At 38.3% G+C, this 27136-nt stretch overlaps 1 protein-coding gene across 1 annotated transcript; it reads right to left on the bottom strand.

The window, feature by feature from the left end:
- Window positions 1-208: 208 nt before the first annotated feature.
- LOC140932680 (poly [ADP-ribose] polymerase tankyrase-1-like) lies at window positions 209-27136 on the bottom strand. Its single transcript, XM_073382195.1, has 35 exons — window positions 26939-27136; window positions 24959-25027; window positions 23765-23920; window positions 22549-22644; window positions 22050-22086; window positions 20976-21051; window positions 20228-20322; window positions 19627-19693; window positions 19189-19259; window positions 17339-17454; window positions 16449-16570; window positions 15740-15831; window positions 15573-15651; window positions 15124-15295; window positions 14883-14962; window positions 14212-14357; window positions 13013-13079; window positions 12545-12643; window positions 11302-11395; window positions 10670-10716; window positions 9545-9623; window positions 8517-8626; window positions 7795-7917; window positions 7253-7318; window positions 6121-6352; window positions 5656-5741; window positions 5093-5219; window positions 4722-4813; window positions 4323-4400; window positions 3809-3865; window positions 3571-3619; window positions 3399-3476; window positions 2840-2948; window positions 2078-2234; window positions 209-1354 (listed from the first exon to the last, which is right to left on the bottom strand). The coding sequence occupies exons 1-35, from the start codon at window positions 27126-27128 to the stop codon at window positions 1289-1291; spliced, it is 3480 nt and encodes a 1159-aa protein (XP_073238296.1). The 5' UTR covers window positions 27129-27136; the 3' UTR covers window positions 209-1288.

Below are 27136 nucleotides of genomic sequence, written 5' to 3'. Positions count from 1 at the left end.
GCGAGCTCTTTCGTGAGGTCGCTGGTGTGGTGAGCTTATAACAAGCAGCAAGACCCGAAACGTGCTCTCGCTTACATGTGTCGAAGGTTTGATTTAAACGATATCTTTCATGATGTAGGTCGCATGCAAAAAGTTGTCGGAGTTGAACGTCCTTGATATTAACAATACATGAGTTAAATCTACTTTCAAACAAAGAACCACACAGACAAACGTTGCTCTAGCATTTTGATATTGGTATAAAAAAAAGGCTCGTTTATAATATGGAGTTAAATGAAATAGTTGATATATATTTACAGACCTACATTTACAATTAAAGCAAAAGCACAGATAAGTGATACACAAACTACGGTAAAGGGACAGCGCTAACTTTGGAAAAGTAGATAGTCTAAATAAGAGGTGAGTGACAGGTGTCACTGTTGCAAGAAATCTCCAACAGTCAAGGCCAAACTAGTAAAAAAACACAGAAAGAAAATCAATTTCCAATTAAGACACTTTGACCACAATGTAAACTTATTTTTCAAAGTAATGTCAAGTAAGGCTTTCGATAATATTTTGGTCTAAATTCCCTTTCGCTGGGCTTTACCAATTATTAAATGGGTTTGGCGCGGAGGATAACCTACTGAAAGTACAGTTTGTGGTTCTATAAGGTATGTAAATAGCCTGCGAAAAAGCTCTCTCCATTGGGGGTAAAAACTTCTCCTTTGTCAGGACACGGTTGGATAACCTTTTTTGTTTTGTATTAACTACATGATTACTACGTACAATATTAAATTACAAGAAAACATAAAACTTTTCTGCGGTAATATACAAGTACAATGTCATGATTAATTTGTTGCCATCATATTTCGTGTTTTCCTTTAAAATCCATAATCAGCTCTGAAGTATATAAGCCAGGTCCAGGTTGTTCAAAAGGTGGTGAACGTTATTCACCGGATAAATCTCTATCCAGTGGATAGCGCAATTGGTTTCTCTAATATTTTTCCACTGGATAGTGATTTATCCGGCGGATAGCGCTATCCAACTTTTGAACAACTGGGGCCATAGTTGAATCTCAGCTTCGTTGTAAGCTTAATAGTCTTTTTCGGGAACAGGTTTTCTTCGAATTTGTGCATCCTATTTCTTGTCCCTTCTCTCTTATCACATTTCTGGTAGCTCCAAGTAGCTGTTAACCCCTTTTGTAGGGGTCATACATTTCTTTAAACGGGGTTGTGACGCTTATGCGGTTATGTAGATATTCACAGCAATCTCAGCCATTCAAATTCTTAGTTGATAGTGATGTACAAGGAATTTATGGAGATGTCTCAGCGTTGGAGGGTTTAACAATCTTGTACGTGATAAGGTATTCTGGATAGGCCTGTAAACAACAACAAAGGAAACAAGTAGGTAGTGTGTCAGATAATTAAGCAAAAGGCACATCGATTACAAAAAAGACACTTGCATCATATCATTATAACCAAATCCTGTATTTGCATTTTTTTCAATAGCTCATATCAACAAGCTTAAGGGAACACGTTTCTGGACGACGTACGTCAACCGAGGTGGCTTTTTTTGCACCCTTGGACAGCGGTTTTGCCCAAATTTTAAGGCAGATCGTCTCTATAACAGTGAACACATACAAATTTGGTAGCGTCTGTCCAGGCATATTAAGAGGGAATAGATCTCACTTCCGGTTGACGTGAGTCGCTCCAAATGTCTGTGCTTTATGTCAGTGGAGCGCCTGTTCCCCGCGGACAACACTGAAAACCTAAAAAATAAAGGAAACTACGAATTTTTCACGAAAGACGACTTTGATACGTCCACAAATTAGCAAGCCTCATGGTGCAGGGATGGGCGGTATGAAGATTCTGTTGCATATAAATTTAGCTTTTGTCATTCTGGCCCAAAAATGTATGCCAAAGTCGCACCCAATATAATCGATTGTAGACTGCTTGCAGTCCGCCTTTTCTCTTCAAATCCATCTAGTTCTTATCTGAGCCAGGATGATTGCAAACAACGACGCTCCTAGATTCTCTTAAACGACAGCCACAAGTGCAACGAGAAAAGAAAACACAGCTCTTGACTAAAAAGCAAGACATACCTGTTCCCCTCTATACACCACGTATTCGGCAAACGACAGGCCTTCTGAGCTGGGACGTCCTATAACTGAATGATGACCGGGAGGTGCGTGCGCCATCTTGACGGCTGAAAACTGGTAAAATGGCTTACCAAGGGCCACACGACATAAAAGAAGTTGCCTGCCAGTTAAAAAAAACATTGCATTGATAAGAAACGAACAAGAATGAAAAATTCCATTGTATTCAAATTCACATCAGGTGGCATTCATATAAATTATTCATTATATTGATTACTTATAAACTTAGCAATAAGAAGTGTGGCTTACGAATCCCAATCAGCGGTTCTTAATTTATTATGGAAAAACCCTGAGTGGAGCTGACATGGAGATATTTTCATTTTACAATTCTGGAAGGGTGATCTAATACAAGATGCTCTACTTGATCATAATCGTAATTCTCCCAAACCTGCCAATGCTTTTAGACATTGGCAGTAGCCTGCTTAGCGGAAGTTCGAAACTCAACAACTGGAAGAAAGGGGCAAATCGAGCGCCCTTCAGCCAGCAGACAAGCTCTCCATTTCGAGTAACAAGCGAGGCAAGCCCGCGAGGGGCCATTCTTCTTTCGCTTGCCGCTCGCGCGAATTTTTTATGGACAGCTTTCCCGCAGGCTTGGCGCTCTTTTGCGCAGTTGGTTTAGCTGGGAAATACTGTGTTCAGCAAAATACCCCTGAAGTTCAGGTTATACTTCGCTATTAAAAATACCCTTTAAATAACTTGAGCTGTTACCTTTCGCATAAGTAACAGGACTTGTCCTTGTGTAGAGCGCAGCCTGATCCACCACCAATACCATAAACATACTGATTGCTCTTTGAAGAGTTCTCCGCAAAGTAAATACCTGCACAAATGACAGTGTTAGTTCTTTTCAAGGCCTCTGCGATTTGTCTTGCAGTTTTTTTGTAATAAGGTTGTGCTGCCCATTGTAACACCTCTCTGAATGAACGTGTCTCGAAAAAATTTTGTTATAGCAAGCATCGCACGAGGGAGAAACAAGTTCAACTTTTCCCAAGGCTTAGTCCAACGCAAACTTTTTAAGACTTGGTTATTTGAGGGGTGATATATTAGGCAACGCGTTCTCGGGAAACTTTTATCGCAGCGGCGCATTAAAATTTCTAGACAAGTTGCAAGAAAAATTGACTGAAGAAAAAGAGCCTATAACAAAACTAAAGGGTAAGTTTTGGGCTCGTTTTATACTTTTATCTTTTTATTTATCTTCAGGACTGCGTCACTGAACGTTTGAAATGCTTTATGCCATAAACGTGTTGTTGTTTCGATAAAACATTTTCACCTGCTCCAAACATCCCTCCAATGTAAGCATGACGTTCATCGAATCCCTTTTGTAGAATAGCGTTGATAAATGCCGAACCTAAAAGAAAGAAGAATAGTTTGATGGTGATTTACTCTTAACGCGAGAAAAAAAGTCACTGTTATCAAAAAATTACTGCAAAGTAATCACATACCGTGAAATAACATTCTCTCATTACTGTGGTTGTGATTAGCCTCTGCAACCTGCAAAGAGTGAATCGAGGGAGAAGCATCGCGTCGTTTTTCGTTTATTTGGCATAAGATAACCCACACGTGCAGGTTATTTCGTGCAAGGAGAATTAAACTGCCCCGGGGACGAGCAATCGATTTAAACTCAAACATGCGAATGAAACTGATAGAATTAGAGGCTTCTAATGAAAAATAAGCTCTTACCTCTCTTCTTCTGTAAACGTACTTATCCCACAGTCTTTTGTTTATGACCCGCTGAATCTGAAACAGAAGGAAACAGGAGTTGAAGAAAGGAGAAAAATGGACTTGCTGTTTTCTAGTAACATCCAAGCCACTATGTCACCAATTGTTTGTATTAGGGTCAAAAGCCAAATAAACCATAGAACACATACAGATCCCATGTTGTAACCAATCACTATACAAGTCCACTGACAGTCAATGGAAAACGACAAAAAATGGAATAATATAGGCTAATCTATTTGGTTTCACATCCTCTCAACCTACATCCGACGATTGGGTGTAGGGGGAGCGTGAATGATTCCGAACCCCACCCTTTCGGGGTCTGTACTGAAATTCGCGTCTGGTTTGCGCGTTCGTTTCATAAATAATGCGATAAAAATGGAGGGCGTGAACATTCGATGACTATTCTTTGTCTTAAGAGAGTTAAGTTCAACAAATCAAAACTACGGGGCTGTAAACCATGTATGAAACTACTAACCCTGACAATTATGTAGGAGTCAAAGACTCCACCGGATTGGCCGCCATCTTTCTTGTGTTTCACAACAGTACTCTGCATCTGAATACAATATACGTAAATATCATAAGTTCACAAGCAGACATACGATGGAAAGAATTTCTACAGTTTTGTATTTTGGAGGAGATTAAGTAGCTTAAGCGCCACACGAAGTACATTAAACTCTGCGGAATTCTTGCCAGCGTAGCAGACGATCACAAAAACATGAGGGGGAGGGGGTGAAAAACCCAACCTAATCCCCTCCCACACACAATTACTCCGGAGATGCAGTGTAAGCTATATTTCCACGAATCGGTTCAGGATGTTAAAACAAATGGCAGTTATTTTTTAGGAGACAGGTTGATTAAGAAGAAATTAGCTGACCTCCTCTGCAACAGAAATGTAGTCCTTGTCGTCTGTGGGTAAGTCATGAACAACTGTTTCTTGTTGGCTTGAATAGGTGAAAGGCCCGCCACCTGAAACAGAACAAAACAAAAGATAGCAACAACGATGAACATTACAGAAACAGGATATGTCCATGCAAGTCCGTTTGAGACAATTTTAAATCAGCCAATAGGTACCACAATCGTGTTTTAACCAATCAGAAGCAGAACCTAAGCCACACGGGACTTGTCTACAGGCTTTTTCGCGCTTTTCTCGATTTTGCGGATTTAAAAAGGAAAAAAAACTCTTTAATTCGTCTTCTGGTTTTTTATCCGACAACCTCTATAAGTTTGTTTACAAAATTCACTTACCCAGTTCTGGTAAGCCAGAGAGTTTTTCTTTAACTGCCTTGAGGATTTTGTGTCTGTGACCAAACGCGTGGATTCCAATCTCTTTAAGTTCCTCATGGCCCATGTCGACAAGCACATCCCAGGAGATCTGGGTAACAAAACACAGTGATTATCAGAAACGAAAGCAAATGCGTGCGACACCAATTGTACGCGGCACTTTCTAAGGGTTATCCAGGTTGGCTTGCTTTGCTTTGAGGTGACTAATAATCTCGGTAGCACATGAAGCGAGCCAGCCAGGAGCCGTCATGATTACCGAGAGACTGGAAGAAGTGTGCATGAGCTGTGTTACCAGCTGTCCTCTTGCTTAACCTCTTGCTGGTTTGGTTCGGTGGGGTGTCCCGGCGAGAGTGATTACCTTGTTCGGTTGTCATCTAAGCACAAAGTTAATTTTTGTTGAATGAAGACATGATATTACAGAGAAATATTCTTTATCACCAACAACTTCTTGTTGTTCATTTTTCACATGCCGAGATCTCGGCAAAGCTTTGAAAAACTGTATTTTCTAGCCCCTTCATCCTACTTGCCTGCTCCTTTTCAAATATATCCTTGAGGTTATTGAGCTGAAGGCTGTCAAGGAATTCTCCTACATCAAGATCCAAGCCAGGGTGACCTAAAAAGATATTTCAATCACAATAGTTAGACAGGGAATCATCCTCAAACTTCAATCATCGACCAAAAGCCTTGCGACAAATTTGCATTTGTGGGGCTCTCTTTTTATTACACGCGCCCAAGCCCTCCCCATACCGCACAACAACGTTGGACGCGTATATCCTTAGTTTCAACATTAAGGTGGTGGGGGCGGGGGCTGGGGTGGGAGGTACTGCATAATTACAAATATTGCATCACTGACATAGGGACTTTTGTCCAGGATTGCAGTTACAAAGAATTAATTTTCCCACGCATGTTTAAAAGTTTTAAGGTGCAAACTGAGGACTCTTAGTCCAACTGCGTCCTAAGGCTGAGTACCGTGAATAAATCCCAGTAAATACCTGGAAGGATTATTCTCGTGTCGCCAGCACCTTGCGCCTCTGAAATAGACCTCTTATTGACAGCTCCATCGCCTGAGCCTGCAGGGCTGTTGGCCAGCAGGCTGGCATTAGCTGGAGAGAGTGGTGAACTATTACTGCTGTTTGGAGTAGCTGGTGGTGACGTCACATTGGGAGTCGCGGGAGCAACGTATGCCATCATGGCGTCACTAAGTAGGCATTTCACATCTTCAGCCTGTCAATCAAAGTCACATGTACATGTTTACAGAACAGTATACCTGCTGCCGTCAGTGCTAGAATCAGAGTTAATAGAGACTTTCAGATTGTAAGACAAGAACGACTACGAGTACGAGATTTGAGTTAAAGTGTTTTCGTGTATTGTCAAAACATAGTTACCCTGGAATTGAATGCTTCATTGTACTTTCTTTACCGCAAATGTTTGCACTGTTATTCTTATTGGAGGAGGTTAAAACGTCTCCCGATCGCAAAATTATCAAACTTCTAACATTTGCGATCATTTGACAACTCGTTTCCGCCACTACGACATTCTCGCTAAAACTCCTAGTAGAATGACGACGGGATATCACGTTTCCCGCCAAAATGACGCTGGTTCACGCGCGAACAATACTCAGTATTGAGAAAATCTCGTACTCGCAGTCGTCCTCGTCTTAGAATCTAAAGGTTTCTAATGACAGAGACCACTAAATTCACCTCATTCTTCATGAAATGAAACAATTTTTTGCGAGAACTGGTTCTTTATCAAATAAGCAATTCGTAGCCTGGAAGTTTGCATTTTTTAGCTTATTCCAGAAAACCTAACACTAACTGACTGTTAAATACCCACGCACAAATGAATTCCATACAGTAAAACAGAATCAAGACCACTTAAACTGTTCCTTGTTAAACTAGATCTCTATCATATAGACCTCTTTCGATTGTGTGTTTTCTTTTCCTAACATATGCCATGTGATGTTACTCTAGAAAACGGCTTGTTTCAAATCGGTCTCATTTAAGAGCATAATATGTACGCATAACTTATGAAAACACAAAGTGCAAACTCCCTTGTGGATATCATCACACAACCTCCAATGAGAATAAACCAATGGTTTTCTATTAGCAGGGTTTAAGATTTTACCGTTGCAAGATCTAAAGCTGTCTGGCCTTCCTGGTTCTTCATCGTGGGATCTGCGCCATGGGCCAGCTGCAAATTGTTAAAGCAACCAAAATATTCTGTCAGCCCCAAAATAACTATGTACTGTAGGCATACCAAATATGTCAGGTTCAAATAAAATAAGGAAATGATCATAACTCCTACCTAGACAACAAGATTCACTGTGATGGTATGAACAGTCATTTCTAACTATAACTTTTAACACACAGAAAATCAACCCGCGGAAAACGCTGACATTATTGGTAAAACGATTTTCTGGCATTTTAAAGGTATTTTTACACTGCGAGCAGAGTTTCTCTCTTGCATGGCTTTAGCGTTAACAAAGTCGTTCGCGGCGTGGCTTGTCAGTCACGTAGTTGGTTTGTTTTATACACCACAGGGCGTAAAAACACCAACTACGCGACATACAAGCCACTCGAATGACTTCGTAGCCTTTAAGTTTATTTACTGTGATCAATACCGATAGAAAACCCTGAAAATGCAACTTTATAAAGTCTGTCACTTACCAAAAGAGCACAAAGCTGTGTTCTCCCTTTTTGGGAAGCTTCATGTAGAGGGGTAAACAACCAGCGATCAGTAGCATTGACATCAGTATTGTGCTTTATCAGAAGAGATGCAATGTCCACATGCTGCAAGAATATAACCCAGGACTTCTTTTAGAACCACAACCAATGTAGACGAATATTATTCTATCCTCCTCAAGTAAAACATTGCCATAAAGAAACTTTTAGTTAGGAATTGGACATTAATCACAGGTCAGTAAAGTGTGTTCGATTCACTGTTGCTTAAGACTACAGCGCACATTCAAAGAGAATCAATTACCGGGTACTTACCTCTTCAGGTAAACTTCAACTGACTGACTAGAGCATGATTGTCACTGTAATATTTCCTGAGAAGTCTTTTATGCATCTGCACCCTGATTCGTTTAGACTGCGAGCAGTCTCTTATTTTTCTTTGCAAAGTTACTACACGCAATACCTACGCACGCGAGCGGGGAAGCCGGTTGCCGCGAGAAACATAGTGGTTTGCAATCGCGCTGGATGAGATCAAGAACTAGACAGATTTTAAGAGAAAAGGCGGACTGCAAGCAGTAATACCATCGTGGTTTGCAATCGCGCTGGATGAGATCAAGAACTAGACAGATTTTAAGAGAAAAGGCGGACTGCAAGCAGTCTATGATTCGTTTGATTTTTGCTTCACGCATTCTTTGCAAGACTGTAAGACTTACCCCGTAAGATGAAGCATTATGTAATGGGATCAATCCACCCTTGTCCTGCGCATTCACATCAGCTCCACTTTCCAACATATATTCAGCCACTTCAAAATGGTTATACCCAGCTGTGGAAGATTCAGCAAAGACATTAGAGAGTCATGTTTACGGCAACCGTCAGATTCAAGTTGAGAATTTTTCAAAACAGCAAAATAAGCAGATAAAAACAGTCCAACACAATTCTTATGGATAAAACTGACGCGAAACTACCAATTTTGTCAAAGTCATGAACAGTAAACAAGTAAGGGAAAAGTAAGGGAAAACTTGGCTACATGGTAAAAAATGACGTTTGCCGTTAGACGTAAACGTCAATCCTTTTATAATAGTACGTGAGGCAACAGGACAACACAAAGAAGAGAACACTACAACGTTTTTGTGTGACAAACGTGACATGGCGATCGTCACTTAACATCATTGACATGTTTATTTTGCAGACAAAAAAATCTGTTTAGAGGATTGGAATGTGAAGTTTGGCTGCAAAATTCTTAAATAACAATAATAATAATAATAATTGTCACGCTTGTCACGTAAGGGTTTACCGTCTTCTTTTCTCTAACGTCTTAAAGCGTAACGGCAGTGGAGACAGCGCGCCCAGATTTGAAAACCGCGTTGACCAATGGCAGAGCGGCAAATCGAACGCCGGCGAGCATTTCTCATTAAACACTGCTTTGTCTTTGCCAAAGCTACTTCATTAATCATGAAAGAGACTTTAACTATTGCAATTTCAGAAAGTGACACTTTTTGAGCATGACTAAATGCAATGAAAGGGTAATGCAGGGGGGCTGTTAGATACATAGTTGTTGTTTCAGTCAATATATTAGGTACATAACACATAAGGTAAAACTTGTATGTCCTTCAGGGCTGGCTAAGGGCGCTGGATACTATGCTAGAAAAACAGCACAGTGAGTAAAGCGAGGACGCTGCGCACAGACGCGGTTCAACTTCCAGGCTACTTTTTCCAGGTTATTAAATTGAGTTTAACTTACCAGCAAGATGTAATGGAGTGGAGTTACGGCCCTGCGTATCTCGACAGTTTATGTTTTCTGGAGTGGAGAGTTTCATGACCTGCACACACAGAACCACAACACGAAGATATGGCTTTACTTACGAGTTTGCAACTTAACTTTTAAACGTTATGGTGAGAATATTTGTTACTTTGACTCAGTTATAAAATTAATGACCAAAATCCTATGGTGTTACCATTCAAAAAAGAGGTTAGCTGTAGTCTGAGAAAACAGCCGACATTTGGCGACGCTACCACTGGTTTTCCCGCCAAATGACGTCTGAGAAACGAGCGCAGAAATTCCATGCTAATGACACGTCACTACCCAGATCTGGATAGTGCTTCTGATTGGTTAAGGTGATTCCCTGGTTTTGGACTGCGCATCTCTTTCTGCGCATAACAAGATGGCCTCCGTAAAAAAAAGCATGTGAAGTAACATTATGAAAATGAAGTTGACCGAAGAGAAACGCTATTGCAATTTTTGCTTGCGGTTGTTTCTTGCCGAGGTGAGACTCAATGTGGTGGGAATGTGCGTAACGTAAGCAGTACGCGTGTTGCTGAGTTCGATTTCCTCACGGAAAACCTCGATAGTGGATGTTTAATTTGTGCTTATTCACTTTGATTTTCATTTAAACGCTTTCTTTATCACATTGTGTCCTAAATGTAATATCTTGATGTAAATTCTGTAAAAACGGATTTTTTAATACTTTCTTCCCCCTTTCGCATACATTCTATTCTTTTTTGTAGTTCAATAAAGACACCTTAGTTCAAGAACGACAACAAAGTTCAATAACAACTACATGAGTTCAGAAAATGACATAAGCATTACTAAAACCCAGTTAAAATTCAGTTTTCAACACTGCGTAGTTAAACAAAGACATTACTAAAATTTCACACGCGGTACGACCAATCAGAAGCACTAGCCAGATCTGTGTAGTGACGCGTCATTAGTATGGAATTTCTGCGCTCGTTTTTCAGACGTCGTTTGGGGGGGGGGGGGGGGAGGGGGGCAGTGGAAACGTCACCAAATATCCGCTGTTTTCTCAGGCTAGGTTAGCTGATATTACAACAACAAACCAGATGCTAAAGAGCAGTACTGTGTGCATACCCTTGTTAGATTTCCCTTCTTTGCTGCATCAAGTAAAGCAGCATCACCTATGGAAATGATACGAAAAATGAAATAAACATTGCTACTGAAAATGAAAACGCACCAACTGTAAAAGAAAGAAACCTTTGGAGCATTTTGATTAGAGCTTCATAGCTTGTTTGATACTGCAGTCAGAAAATGAGCTTTGTATATGTTGTGGTTTAATTTTATCCTTGGTTTAAATTTTATTATCTTTTGTTTCAAAATCATTATCATACATTACCATACCCAAAAACAAAAGATAATAAAATTTAAACCAGGGATAAAATTAAACCACAACATATACACAAGAGAGAATGAGCTCATTCTCTCTTGGTATACAATGTGCATGTACAGTGGACGCAGGTCAACAACACACAGTTTTGAACATGAATAAAGCATCACTTCGTGTACATCTGGAGCATCTCATTTTGTTTATCTGATGATGGTGTCCATGAAAAACTACCTGTACTTGGTTCAAATATCCTGAAATACAAGCAGGCAATCAAACAAACCACCTTACCGTAGTTATATTTTTTTGGCTTAAAAACGCACTATGCAAGAACCAATTTACATTCCAGTATAAACGTAACAGAAGGGAAGAATGTTTTTACCTCTTAGTAGGTCTGCCACATCAGTGTCTCCTTCTTTCACAAGATCCAATGGAGTCTGACCATCACGAGTCTTCTTTTGAGGATCAGCTCCATGCTGTTACAAACAAAAAAGAACAAAAGCTAATGTAACAATATCCTAAAGTAAAAAACATGAAACTACAAATAGAAAAGGTTCCATGTAACTAAATTACTTAAATTTCTACAGTGGAACCTGCACCTACGACCACCTCTGGAAACCGACCACGCACAATACGCGAGCACAGATCCAAAACACCAACATTTTCCCACTCGAAGCCTTATGACAGAATCTCTTGTAAACGAATACCTCTCGCAAGCGACTTTGACCGCTTCCTGGGATGACGGTTTATAGTTTTGCATTGTTTTTATCCCCGGCTTGTAAGCCACCAGTCGATGCGTGGTTTGCTCTCTTTGTTCACTGAATGTACTACACAAAACGACTTTAGCCAGTGAAAGCTAGACTTTAAGCCTTTTTTGCCGCCAAAAAGCCGGCGCTTTGTGCTACTAGTGGGCTATAACATATAGCGTTGTAGTAGCTCTACCAATCAGAACACAGCATTGATAATAGACCACTAGTTGGATTTTACTGGTACTCGTTATTAAGTGCACATGCATTTATTTCTTGTAGATTTGCAATCAGGGGCCTGGGGCCCGTTTCTCGAAAGTCCCGGTAACTTTTCGGGCCCGAAATCAAATATCGAAATATAAAGAATAAGAGCGCGGGTCCTGGCTAGAAAACTACTCCATTCTGTTTCATTAACTGATAGTTTTATCATGTTAGATGCAAAACCATTAAAACCTCTACCTTGCGTGTAAACAACAACAGCTTTACAGGCCCGTTAATTATCGGGACTTTCGAGAAACAGGCCCCTGTTCCTTGAAAGTCCCGATAACTTTTCGGGGCTGAAAAGCTGTTTTATGTTTGCTGTGTTTGCATTCAGGATCAAAGTTTCAATACTTTTGAAAATGAAACAATTAGGCTACCAGATAACGGAGCAAAATTGAATGGTTTGTGAGCTAGGAACTGTACTACTATTCAACAGGTTTTGATTTCAAAATATGCCTTCTGACCCGAAAAGTTACCGGGCCTTTCAAGAAACAGGCCTCAGGGGACTTAAGGCTGGTTGCTTGGAAAACGATATGCGGACATTGCAACCATTTGAAGAAGGTTGACTGCTCCAACTGCTCTTTCAAACACTACAACTGAATACTATATCTGACCTACCTTGAGTAAAAGTCTGCAGATTTCAAACTTTCCTTTTGCTGAGGCTTCGTGAAGAGGAGTAAACTTCCACAAATCTGCTACATTCACCACAGCACCATGCTGAAATGGTATTACAAGACATTAACAATCTGCACTACACACTGAAATAAACATGGATTAAAACAAGAATCAATCAAACCTGGCAAAGCATCTCACCCTAGAAAATCATATTACTAAACTTGTTGTTGTTGTTGTTGTTGAGTGACTGTGCACCTGAATTATAAACTCATCATGTGGTCATATCAATATCAATAAGTCTTACTAGTGTGAAATGTCATCGTTCTCTTTGCCCCACCTATCCCCCCCCCATGGGGGACCTGGCTTCCTGTTGAAGAGGGTGTGGCAATGAGATGGATGACATTAATTTTTAGACTTAAGTCTTTCATGCACCAGCTACAATCAAAACACTCTGTGAGTAAGATGTATTACCTTGACAAGGAGTTCAGCTACTTCATAATGACCATAAGAGCAAGCATTATGGAGAGGGACTAATCCCCTGACAAAAATAGAAACAACAAAAATAAATAAACAAAGTAAAACCACCCATTGCAACTGACAGTGATAATACTACGTGAAGAAAAGGCCCAAAATTCCTCATTACTGAGAAACCATTATTAGTGCATAACTGAGCTTTTCACAAACATGCGAACTATAAAGTTCAAAAGCCACCTTCACAATTGCGTCTTTCACTGCCGTCAATCATAATTACGATCACAAGCAACAAACCTTGAAACACAAAACGGATTGAAATCCACCAATCACAAATAACAGACCATGACCTGTTGAACGCGTTGATGTAAAGTTTTGTTTCCTAAGAGGTCCGTTAAGATGATTGATGGCAGTGAAAAACACAATCGGCAGTTGGCTTTTGAACTTCAGAATTCGCATGTTTGTGAAAAGCGCAGTAAGGACCAAAAGTAGCTCTTTCATGTAACAGAGAGTGAACTACAATAAAACAGGTTCCTGTAAATGAAGTTTCACAGTGCTTTTGAAGTACCTGACTGAAACTACAAGTCTATGGGTGCTACTTATACCATGGGATGCAGGCAGATAGTGTTGCCCTCCTTAGGCGGTCACTGGTAAAATCTACTGCCTGAAGCAACTCTTCTCACCGTCTGCAACAGCCTGAAGGTTTACTAAAAGTACTTTTAAAAAATACACAAGTAGTGATCCGATCTGATTCTCACATGCCACAAGGAAATGAATGAATATATGGACGGTTGATTTACGTAAAATAGGTCTTAAAATGAGGGGATGATGTTTCAGAGAACTTAGCTCCTAAATTTCCTTGTAAGGGCAGGGCCATGTCCTGCACTCCACTACCCCCCTGCAACTAGGAAAGTGCAACTCTGGTTCCTATTTTTTGCCTTACCAGCCATGAAGGGTCCCTTACCTGCTGAGCTAAAATTTAGGGAGAACACTGGGTACATTCTAATAAAATTAATGATAATTATGAGAAAAGAATAGCCATATCACCTAAAAGACAGCCTTGTATACTAGTGACCTCTAACACCACAATGATGATGTATAATGTCAAGTGCATAAAGTGAAAAATAATGTGTTGCAGCTACTGCTGTAAGTGGTTATTTGTGATTGTAAAGGTTTTATATTGATTTTAGTCAATTTACCCTTTGTCCTTGGCATGTACATCAGCTCCATTCTGCAGCAGATATTCCACTACTGTAACTCTGTTGTAACCAGCAGCAAAATGAAGAGGGGTGCTGTGTCGTCCTTCAAGATCTCTGCAGTTTACAGTCTGGGGTGTACATAATTTCTTTGGTGAAACACAAAAAAGGAAATTAAATTATCTGTACTTCATTCCACCATTCAATAATACACTGTACTACCTAAAAAGATACACAAATAATTTACATGTAGTGCCTTTAAGCTGCCAATAACAAATTAAAAGAGAATATTTTGCTTATGCCAATTTGTAAAAAAAAAAAAAAAAATATTATTAAATAACGATTTAGAGCTACATGTAGCACATCCACCAGAAACTCATTCAACCCCTTATGAGTTTCTGCATCCACTTAGTGGTTCTTCTTCTACCTGTTTCCTGGTTGAATTGGAATTTGGAAAAGTTTGTTTTTGAGGAGAGGGGAAAACTGCAGTACCCAGAGAAAAACCTCCAGGAGCAAAGGAAAGAACCAACAAATCATCAATTAACATTCAGTGACACTTTCCTCTCAAACAAAAACAAAAAAGACAACAATGAACACACAGGCACTCATTGTAACTTCAGTAGTGAAAAGTTCTGACTGGACATTTATACTGACTGGCTGAATGATTTCAGTACCTTAACAACTTCCATATCTCCTGATCTTGCAGCTTCCAGTAGCTGTTTCTCAATTTCAGATCCAGTTGAAGGTGGTTCCTCTGTAAAACAAGTTTAAGAATAATAATTGCACACAGAGTGTTTTGGTACCTGTGTTACAAGTCTCTGCATTTTAGAGACATGCTGTAGTGGAAAGAAATGAGAGTAAACTAGAAATACAGCTGTAGATTATTACAAAAAAGATTTGAATATTTATGGTTACCATGCAGGATCTTTTGCACAGGTTCCGAAGCCACCTCTGCTGCAGTATGGCCTTGAAATGACCGCAAACTGACGTCTGCTCCATGTGTGATTAACACACGACATGCTGAAATTTGGCCAGCTGCTGCAGCTCGATGAAGGGCAGTTTCTCCAAGTGCATCAACTGCATTCACCTGTGCAATTCACAGAAATTCAAATGTGAATAACGCTACATTTACAAAGTCCTGCATAATAATAATGCATTAATGCACTTCAAAAATAATGACAGAAGAATAAGCATTGCACTTCCCTACATGTACATTACTGAGGCAAAACGACAACAATAACACTGGTGATTAAAAATGGTAATAAGCAACTCTTATAAAAAAAGAAAATGGAACTGACAGATCTAGATACATTTTTGTACAATAAGACAAAAAAACAATAATAATTGTCGTAATTGCTACTTACTTTGGATCCATTTTTAATCAAAAGTTCCATGGCATCAGTATGTGATTTTTCTGAAGCAATGTGTAAGGGTGTCAAAGAACTGAAAACAAAGAATGAAGAACACTAAAGATTAGCTTTGACACACAAAATGTTTAAATAATATTAAAAAAACAAGAAAACTTCCTTACTCTTTATTTTGTAAGTTGGTGTCAGCCCCTTTTTTCAGCAGTAATTCAATTGCAGCTTTTCTCTTTGGACAAAGAGAACTTACTGCAAGATGCTACAAAATAAAACAACAAGGAGAAATTAAATGCCCAGAAAACCAGTACAAAATGAACAAGCAAAAATTCAGGGAGTCCTCTTCTTTAAAACGTACAGCTGTACGTTCTATGTGCACGTTCAGTGTGGATGTTAGAGTCTCTTTTGGAACCACCAAATTAGGAGAAAAACTGTATATGTACATGTAGGCAGCTTGAGCAAAAACAAGTTATGGTTTTTCTGTGATTAAGGAATCCTTCAGACTTGACTCTCAAGCAAACTCAATGCCAGAACATTCAAAACACAGACAAGTTATCAGACGGTGACATTGTGAAGTTTAACATAAAAACAATTTATTTACAGTCACAGTTACAGTCCTCAGAGTTGTGGGCTTAGTACCATCCTTAGCCTTCAACTGAATGTGGGGCTGAGCTTCACCTTGTTTTGATGCAAAACTCTTTGTTTTCTTATGAAAATTATGCTTGAAAAAAATTAATTACCATAAGAACATGATTTACAAAATAAAGCAGGATTTAGGGTTGATCAAGACAAGGTTAACTCCAGCCTCTTTTCCATCTATAATCGTATGGCCTATTAATATTACATGTAATGTATAGTAACCTTAAAGAAAACACTTACCAAGGAACTCTCTAATGTGAGAGGGTGCTGAAAGTTAATAATCTCTGGTGTTATGTGTTTCTTGAGTTTTGCTGAGTCACAGGATTTAGCTGCCTCTAACAGTTGATGGCCCTTAAATTCAACTGATTAAGAGAAATTTAAAAAGTGAACGACAACAATCAGTGCAAGTGTAGTGAGCTTTTATGTTGTGATGACAACAAACACAGACTTTCCATGCTCCAAGAGGGAAGGATGTGAGCACAGGGGAACTTGTACACGCCATTTACATAGGAAAACCAGAAATTACAGTAGGAAAATCAAATGGTTTGTGCCATTCCATCTGGAACGCTTCAGAAAACATGGGTTGTGATTTAAGGTGATGCAATGTAGTCTGTTCAGCTGATTTGGATATACACATGTACAGCTGTACTTTGTGGCGGTTGTTCTTCCACCATGTCAAATTTGTTTGTTATTCTATATGTACAAGATTTCCACCCACCAAGTGATTTGTGTCAATGGTAAGCACCCAGGATACACTTTGAATTTACTAATGTGACCTGCAGTTTCCATGCTACTAATCTGTTTTAAGAATATGAAGGTATCAAGTAATTATTTTTTTACAATAACTGAGCAATTTCTCACCCGCTGGTTCAGGTTGAGAGCTATTGTCGATAAGAGTACAGACCATGAAAATGACATGATGGCACTGGCAAAATTATTTTCTTTTCTCCTTCTCATGCATTTCATTTTCCAAGAAACTTCAATGGAAACATTGAACATTTTGACCTCATTTCAGAAACTGTTGTTGATTTGTTTATCACTCTTCAGTTTGCTGTGACTTCTATATCAGACATTGCATCGGATATTTGGCCATGACAGTAGAAAGAGATCAAACAAAAAACTGAACATACATGAAAGCTTGTCTTGAAGTTCTTTTGTTGGTGCAGCATCTACAGCTGCCTTTGAATGGCAGTTAAGTAAAGTAGGATCAGCTCCATGGGCAAGAAGTAAGGAACACACCTCCACCCTAGTGGCAGAGAAAAGACAAAACTAAATAACAATACTATAATTGAAGTTTGAACAAGAACGCTCTTACAACGGCGTTCAGTCTTGCTTGCTTGTAGATGAGATTGTGTAGTTCCAGAAAATATCCAGACCCCCACCACGGAGGGAATTGGAAATTCCAGGGGGGTGGGGGGGTCAGAGGCCCAGGAAATTCCAGAAGGGAGGGGGGTTGGACCATAAAATCACTTTCCAGGGGGTCAATATCATTTCGTTTTCGACCTGAGTTCAAACATTGCTTCTTACTGACCTGGTAGATCATTTTTAGGACATAAATAACTTGAAATATATGACTTAAGATTGTTCCTTTTGATCTTAACCAGGTTTCCTTTCTTCCAAAAGCGTTTTGGATGTAATTTCAAAGGAATTAGACCGACTACAACTCGTTTTATCGCATGCTCGTATATTCAGCCGCCATTACTCGTTACCAGTCTTCCTCAAAACATCAACGCGTGCAACACATCACGCAACACATCACATTGCGTCAGTCGATTGACAGAAGAGTGGCAATTTTGCTTCACAAAGCACAAGCTATGCATTGTAACCATTTTAGAATGTTGAGTTTTTATTCTCCTTTTCATTTTCCCTTAATTTTGTGGTTGAACGTGTCGCATGTTCATGATCGAATTCTCGCTCAAATGGTGTCGATTTCACCAAACATTTATCCGGCCATTGCGCATCAGGTCGCATCAGTCGATCAAAAAACAGTAAATTGAACTCGGTTTCCCTTCAAGTATCTTCAAGATGCAGGGGGTATTCATTGTTATCATTTCAGAATTCAGAGTTTTTATTCTCCTCTTTGTTTTGCATTAATTTTGTGGTTGTAAGTTTGACTTGTTCTGCATTCCCGCACGAAATGGCGTCAATTCTATCAACATTACGCCCGTGAGACGAATAACAAATCGTAAGCTTGCCCTGATTAAGGTAAATTCACAAATATAATGGTCTTATTACTTTCTCTGTTTCATTTAAAGTAAGAGATGAGCAAAAATTACAGATCAGGTTACTTTGTGGTGGTGTAGTGTGTTTTAATGTTGCAAGATCAGTTAAATAAATGGAAACAGAAGCATACAAGCTTCTGATGGAAACCGTTGGGTACTAACCATGAGTTGCCTTATTCTTCTACTTTAATAGTCTTTCTTTGTGTAAATGAACTTTTCCAGAGGGGTTGGGGGGTCTTTGTCACACTTGTGGAAATTCCAAAGGGGTGGGGGGTCATCAGTTCCCTGCAAAAATGGAAAATCCAGGGAGGTGGGGGGGTCCTAAGTGAAATTCCCTCTGTGGTGGGGGTCTGGATATTTTCTGGAACTACACATTGAGAAATGAGGAGGTGATTAATTCTACACAAAACAGGATTTACTCACTGAGGGTCATTTGTGTACAAAAATTATATGAAGAAAGCTTACGTAAGCAAGACAAATAACCATCTGCATCTGTAAAAAGTACCTATTAAGAGTTTCCTGATTAAAAAATAATGTTAAGAAAGTATCATGTGGTACACAGAAACATAATGCTCTGCAACTGTAGCTTAATTCGCCTCCAACAACAATTAACTTTGTTGCGGGGGAAAACCAGCCTTAATAAGCTTAGAAGCTGCCCATGAACTGATTGGTTAATCAAAAAATCAATAATAAAAATAACTGCATAACTCATTCAGCATACAGTACATTATTTTAGTTATCATGTTACAGATGCATACCTTGCTTTAGAGGCTGCTTCATGAAGAGGGGTAAACTGCCACAGATCCATGGCATTAACACTTGCACCATGCTAAAGATCAGCAAAAATCAAAACATTCAAAGCTCACCAATTTTAAATGAAGGAAAATGTACAGAAACAAAGTCGAGATACCATGACAGTTACACTGTAAAAGAAGACTAAACACTTACATCTACACAACAGTAAAAGTGAACTATTAGCTTAAAGCTCATTAACACATTTCAATTCTTCCTCTACATTATACATGTAATTGACTGCATGGTCAAAAAAGCAAGCTGATTCTGTTAATTTTAAACAGAAGCAGCACAAAAACAATATTTTGTGTTTAAAGTGGCAATAACCCAAGCAAAGGTTGTATTAGACTACCATTGGTTAATAAGGCTGATGATACATGTATTTATTACATTTTTTGACTTACCTTGATCAATAATTCTGTGACATCATAATGCCCATAAGAGCAAGCATTGTGGAGGGGAACCAAACCACTTATTAAAAACACACAAAGAAAAGGCATGAGTTATTTCCAAAATCATTTTCTTTTAAATAAAATAATATATTATGTGTACAAAGGTTGATGGATCAATTCAGTATTAGCACAAACAGGAATCTGAAGCTCTTAAGTGCTACATGTATTATATTTTTATGTAGACGTTTGTACACAGTACATTGTACCTCTGCCTTCACAAAACAGTTAAAAGGACACCAGAACATACAGTGTATTAAGTGACAATGAGGGTACTGTGGGTTTGACTAACTTAGTGATGTCTCAAACAATCTTCAACTCTTACATGCACTTCAAAACTTTGCAAAAAAAAGGGTTTGCAGCTATTCAGAATAAAATAGTGAAACCAATCCAGACTTGCTTTGCAGCACTACAATGTACACTTTCTTCACTTTCTTTCCCATCCTTTTTTCTCTGGATTGGCTGGGCAGCGTATGTATTTTAAGTTATTTTAAGTACATTTATTAACAGTGAAGTGATATGTACTGTAAGCAAGGTAAGAATCATTGATTTTTACCCTTTATCCTTCGCATGGACATCAGCTCCATGCTGTAACAACAACTGAACTACTCTGACTCTGTTATAACCAGCCGCTAAATGTAGAGGAGTTGACTGGAAAATGAAAAAAAAAAGGAATACATTTAAGGCCACCAACTAATTAATTTGCCACTTCTGAGTACACTGTAGTACATCCCAGAAACTGGCAATAATGTCCCCTTTATATTTGAACATAAGATAGTTGCAACCAACCAAAAGGAGCTTGTTTTCAAGGAAGTCTACAACTCCATACTATTATTTACTATTTTCTGAAAAAATTTTCAGTTAAACTTATTGTTACAACATTTTTATTTGTCTAATTGTTGTTGAGGCCTTCTCTGAATATTGTTGTAGTAGGTCAGATAAAGTTACTGGGTAGCTAAGCTGATATTTTTTTATTTGGAAGTGACATAGAGCACCAAAAATTTGGTGTAAGAGACTGTTGTTTGCTGGTGTCATGATTATCCTGACTGCAGCCAAAATTTTGCAATGATAACAGTTTTACATTAAACTGTTAATATTTAAAATTATTAACTAAAATTATCAATAATACCCAAAAAGTGATACTGTAAATTGAACTTGTACTTAATTTTTTTCTTGAATCTGGGCTTGAAATTAACAACTCCTTATTTAAAAGAAACACTTAGGTAATAATTTTTAAATTAATGGTTAGCTTAACAATAATCAGCATTGTCTTGATCTTTGAAAGAAAAATTTGGTTGACGTACCTTTCTACCATCACTTGCATGGCAGTTGACATTCAGTGGTGTAAGTAAAGACATGAGTTTCTCTTCATTGCCACTTCTAAAGAACAAAAATTAAAGAAAAAAAATTCCAACATGACATGAAGTCCTTTCTTAAATTCTTAGATAAAGGTAAAGGCACACTACAAATTTCATGTAATGCCACTTGGCCAGAGAGCTGGTCTCTAAAGCAACGAACACTTAAGTGAATTGCTACTTCCACTTGGAGAAGATATATATACTAAACCCAGCAGTCGGGGGAGGGGGAAACTCGGGGCAATTTATTTCCTGGATATGTGCCACTAGCCTCTCACTCAGAACCCCTTGTTCACTATAGTCTATTCTGTGGTCAATTACAGACCCTATCTTACACACTTTTGGGCAAAAGTGGCTTTTGCGATCCCAACTAACATTACTTTCTTTCACTTTTTAACCACAAACCTTCCCTACATGTAGTTACAGGCACAGTGTACCAGAATTTTGTAACCCCCCAAATCTCAGAAAATTAATGTGTCACCCCATTCTAGTAACCATATTGAAAATGTGTCCCCATGATAGTCAATCCAAGGGCCTGTTTCTTGAAAGTCTCGATAAGGTTTCGGGCCCGAAAAGCTGTTTTACATGTATGTTTGCCATGTTTGCATTTAAAATCAAAGTTTCAAAAATTTCAAAATGATAAAATGAAACTATCAACTAACAAAGCAAAATTTGACCGGTTTGTGAGCGAGGAACTGTAATACTAGTCAACAGGCTTTAATTTCAAAATTCGCCTTCAGACCCGAAAAGTTACTGGGTCTTTTGAAAAACTGGCCCCAATTGTGAAAATGCAACCCCATCCAGCTGCACATCCCCATTAGCCTATTAGTAGGAAAAACAGTGTACAGCTATACCCCCCCCCCCCCACCCCATGGGGTTGGTACTGAGTCCGGTTTCTTTCTAGACCTACATGTAAAGATCCTTGGTCTGATGAGTCTACCACTCACACACCATTCCCTACTGCTATTTCTTTGTTCTTTTTTCAATTTTTCAAACTATAGGGGAGGAGGGAAGTCATCATACCTTGCAGCTTCTAAGAGTTCATCTTTCTTGTATTCTCCTATTCATAAATAGAGAGAATAACAAGTTTTAAAAGTTGTGAAATAAACTGACAAAAGATCATGCCTGACTCTTTATTACTGACACAAAAAGTATTCAAACTAAAGTTGTCACAGCACGTACACGCATCAATGAAAAAAAGTTTATGTTATGACAAAACAAATATTTTTGTTTCCCCGGCACTCATCCAAAGGAAGGACATGAGCTGGAAAATAATAACGTCATTTTCAATGAGGCAAAGTATTAATTGTGCTACAGTTGTAAGAGAAAACAAATTAATATAAAAAGCAGAAACAAGCAAACTGATAATGCTCAAATCATTGGGAAATCATTAGTAGTACTGTAAATGAACGTAAGGTCATTTTAAAGGAAAATGAAATGGGAAGATAATGAGCAAGATCAATGCCAGGGGTTTAATTATTAGAAGCTTGTGAAAGATGAAGAACAATGTTGTTATAAATACCTGTCAAGACTAATTTAGCTGATGCTTCAGCTACATCTAATGCTGTTTTACCATCTGTATTTCGAATGTTGGGGTCTGCACCATGCTGAAGTAGAACTAACAAAATGAAAAAGTTCATGTCATTAAATTTAATATTACACTACTGACAAACAGTAGGACAAGGAATGCAAGAAAACAAGCCCTAAGCAGCTTCTTATTAATTCCAACTTTCTCCTTTCAAATTGCCTTGATGTGCTAATGGAACAAAACAAGAATTTGACTCTGCATCAAGAGTCACTCACAGCTTTGTTCTGTACATCCCTTTGTAACAACTATCCTTTACTAATAGTCATAAAAAAGAGGATGCCATTCTTAATGCAAGATGACTTTCTTCTGGGCACAGGGCTGCAAATAAGGATAGGTTTCAACTTTTACACCTACATGTACAGCTGTAATGTGTATCAATGAATAATGTATATAGTGTAAATATTGCGATAAGAATTTTAATTTTTAATTTTTAATTTTATTTTTTTATTTTTAAATAAGAATTTTTAACTTGTATTTTTATATAAGTGTTTTATTATTGATGTAAATATTTTTAATCTACAAAATGTTTGGTTTGAAATATTCAGTTGTAAAGCGCCATGAGCCTACGGATATGGCACTATAGAAATCCTTATTATTTATTTATTTATTTCCAATTTATATCCAAGGCTCAAAAAATCAAGAATTGCATACAAGAAGCTTAGCTTTTCACTGACCCTTAAATTCCCAGCATTGTTGGTCAATTTTTCCTTGAGATACATGTATAGAGGTGGAATTTTTTTGTAACGCTCTGCAACTTTAGGTGGTTGCCAAAAATTCCAAAATTAACCCTCATTGCAGGGAATTTAACACATTTTTCCCTATTATGTGAATAAACCTGGCAAGTTACAGTGCAGTATTATAAATCCTCATCTTTTTACAGCAATTCATTTTCAGTGCAGTCAAACACAGCGAGTTCACATATGACTGCTGTAGAATAAATATTTTGTTACATACAGCAAAATTTTGTACAAATTGTGTTATGACCAACTTAATTTGCATCCCTGAGTATGGGGATTCCCTCAATTCATGAAAATGTAAAGTGGTCACCAAAATAATACATGTACATTATACATGTATCTGTTGTAAAAGTACAGCAGCAATTCTAGATTCAAAGACAATATGGATTTAATGTCAAATCAACTTGACTTACCAACACAAACATCCACCTTTCCCTTTACTGCAGCCTCATGAAGGGGAGTGTAATTCCAGTTGTCTCTTGAATTTGGGTCCGCTCCATGTCGTAATAACAACCTGACAACCTCTGCATGGCCAAAGGAACAAGCATTGTGAAGAGGGATCAAGCCTCCTGATGAAACAAAAGACAAAAAAACATGCATTAAGTTTGACCATTGGTAATATTAACATTACAAACATAAGGATATAAGCCAGTGGCTTCAAAGAAACCCTTGACTAGTGTTACACTGTACACAGTACAGGAACAGCACAGATCAAAGGAAAACAGATGACATTTAAATTTCTATCCTTACATGAAATTTAGAATTAAAGACAAAACAAACAAAACCAAAAGCCTTTCTCATGGTAAAGAATAAAATTAATATTACAACACACTTAACTCCATTTGTAAAGAAATTATTTCTGTGAGTATCCCCTGACCAGAGCCAGAAGGATCTAGGATAAATACTGACGATTTCCTACAGGTAAATGAGCGGCAAAGGCACAAGCTTCTAGGAGGGTCCCACAGCACGCTGCCCTGAGAAATTTTCTGGATTTTAACTCCCTAAAGTCCCCCTTCCTTGGTTTCTGAGTAATTCAGACAGGATATTGGCCAGTTCCATGCTCCTCGCATGAGGTGGAATAGCTTGTCTAATGCCAGTAAATTGGAAAAATTTTATTTGTCCAAACCATTATAATTATTTCTAGATTTCAACTTGGAAAGTTTTTTTCATATATTTATCATGAAAAAATCTGACAGATTTTCGTAAAACAGTGGAAACCAGTGTTTAGTACACAAAGACAACGTGCAGTACCATCTGTCACACAAGACTCAATTCCTCATGACTGCTTCTCGATTCTCGATACTTGATTCTCTTATGAACAATTGAGAATTGAATCAAGAATCAAGACTCAAATTACTATTGAACAATACTGTATTTACAGAATGTTAATTAGAATCTTAATTTATTGATAATTTTTTAGTATGTAGCAACAGTTGCTACATACTAAAAAATTATCAATAAATTAAGATTCTAATAGTTACTATTCTCAACTTTAAGTACAATAATACACATGTACCAAACACAAAGACACTCAACGATGAAAAGCAGGCAAAAATTGGTCATGGTGAAAACTGACAAATACACATTAAGGATAACAAAGTACTCACCATCATCTTTGGCATGCACATCAGCTCCGTGTTGTAGCAAATACTCCACAACTTCCTTTCTGCCAAACCCTATTAAATGAATAGAAAAACTGCAGTTTTAAGTAACACATCATCAAAAACACTGTCAGCTACCATTAACCAATTCTCTCTAGTATCTAGTAAAAATGAAAGGTGAACATATTCATTTCGATGGAGCCTGATGGAATAAGGTGGTTCCTAATGTTCAACTTTATGGCTTGTGGACAAAATCTAATGAAGTGTTCATGCAAATGAAATCTCCTAATTTGGCAGCACTGTTACACTGTACATCATTGATATACAGGTAGATGTGTTACTTGTTTCACTGCATTGTACAAAAAAAAATGGGATTTTTCTAGCTGGACTTTGACTTTTACAACTTCAGAAAGTTAAAGGTCTCAAGTCCCATATAATTATCCACATAAGGTAGGATACAATGTAATCTATTATTCCCCTTCTTGTGAAGTAGCTTTCTCTCTCATAATAATATTTATTAGCAATACAGTAATGCTGTACATTTTCTAATGACACATTGTGTGCACAATACACTTTGATCTGGATAAATTGGTTACAAAAAATTTTGATACAATAATATTTCCTTCGCCCACGATGTAGTTGATTGCTGCTACAAAAGGATGTATAGCTAACAACCGAAACATGAGTTTGTCTTTGAATCCCTGCTTTTGCGTTGCTTGCATTCTTTGTGTTGTTGTTTGTTTTTTTGATACAGGTACGTGAAGCGTGGCCAAGCAGCACTGGCTCCAGTTGTTCAAATGTTGGATAGCGCAACATAGCAGATAAATCACCATCCAGTGGATAAGTATTAAGGAAATCGAACTGTGGTTGTTTTGCTCGAAAGTCGACTCGCCGGACGGCGTTCGCCAGGGGACATTGGTCGATTCGCCCGATGACATGCAACACTCTACAACATGGTGAACATAACTTTTGAGATGTCATTTTAGTTACCCTTGCATTCCACATGTGTGGTCCTTGTCTTTCTATGCTTATTCCCTTTTTTCAGGCTTAAAGAATGACAAATACGCTTCGGGCGAATCGACTTAGTCTGGGCAAACTGCTATCGGGCAAACTGACTTTTGGGCGAAACGACTTGATACTGGGAAATCAATTGTGTTAACTACTGGATAGAGATTCCAGTGGATAGCATTAGCCACCTTTAGAACAACTGGGCCCTGGAGTCCAAAGGCCTACCCTGTGTTTAACCAAAGTCCTGCATTGTACATGTAAAGTTCTGCTACATGTAGCTTGATTTGTTCATGGTAATCCTAAATTCAATTCTTTGGTCAAGCTTATAAATAGTCGACTGGTTTGCCTCTGGCCAGTTAGGTTTCTACTCACTGTTAGGTTTATTTTGAAATGTTTGTTTCTGTGGGCCACAATGAAAACTTCTGGACTGCTTGTAATAAAGTAACCCTCATAACCGTCGATTGTTTTTTTGTCACAAAAACGTTTATCCAATAATACGGCACTTGTGAGGCAATAAAAACGTGAATACCTTCAGTCCTTTCGAATGTAACAGGTACATTTAACAAAAACATGAGAAGATTTCGTAAAATTCAACCTATTCATCACGCTTCAAGATACTGTATCGTTCTTTTTTTTTTTTCTCGAAAAGTGAACAACGATAACTCAATAAATCAACCCGTACGCGCCTACTTGGGAAGCTAAAGTTGAAAAATATGTTGCGTTACAACAAAGGGCGGCTAGTTTTTTGTGAAATCAATGTAGTTGTTGGTTCGCATGATTCGACGTCGATTTGACATTTCAAGAATTCGCTAAACAACACAAGCGTAAGCCCAGATGTTGCAACAGAATAGACAATTTTGAAGTAAAAACACATTGACTGATTTCTCAACAAAGAGATTTACTCTTTCTCTTTGCTAAAGAAATGCAATTGACATCAACGCGCCACGGCCATTCGGTTTGTTTTCATTCGATTCTTACCTGCAGCGAAGTGGAGGGGAGAGGACTTTCTGCCCGCTGTATCTCTAATGTTCACATTAGGATTTATGTTGACTATCCTTCGAACTTTAGTTACGTCACCATTTCTACAAGCTTCGAATAATTCTCTTCCCCCTTCACAAGACTCTGCGTCAAAGCTGTGACTGCTGTGTAATTGCTTTCTTGTCGCCATCTTGGCTT

Source organism: Porites lutea, chromosome 4, assembly GCF_958299795.1.
Source record: "Porites lutea chromosome 4, jaPorLute2.1, whole genome shotgun sequence".
NCBI lineage: Eukaryota > Metazoa > Cnidaria > Anthozoa > Scleractinia > Poritidae > Porites > Porites lutea.
The sequence above is the reverse complement of the archived record's forward strand: the minus strand, read 5'-3'. Positions and strand labels throughout refer to the sequence as shown.

Coding starts and splice junctions, on each gene's coding strand:
- LOC140932680 (XM_073382195.1), bottom strand. CDS start 27,128: ATGGCGACAAGAAAGCAATTACACAGCAGTCACAGCTTTGACGCAGAG. Junction 17,455..19,188: donor GAAGCAGCCTCTAAAGCAAG/GTATGCATCTGT, acceptor CTCTGCCACTAG/GGTGGAGGTGTGTTCCTTAC. Junction 15,652..15,739: donor ACCAACTTACAAAATAAAGA/GTAAGGAAGTTT, acceptor CTTTGTTTTCAG/TTCTTTGACACCCTTACACA.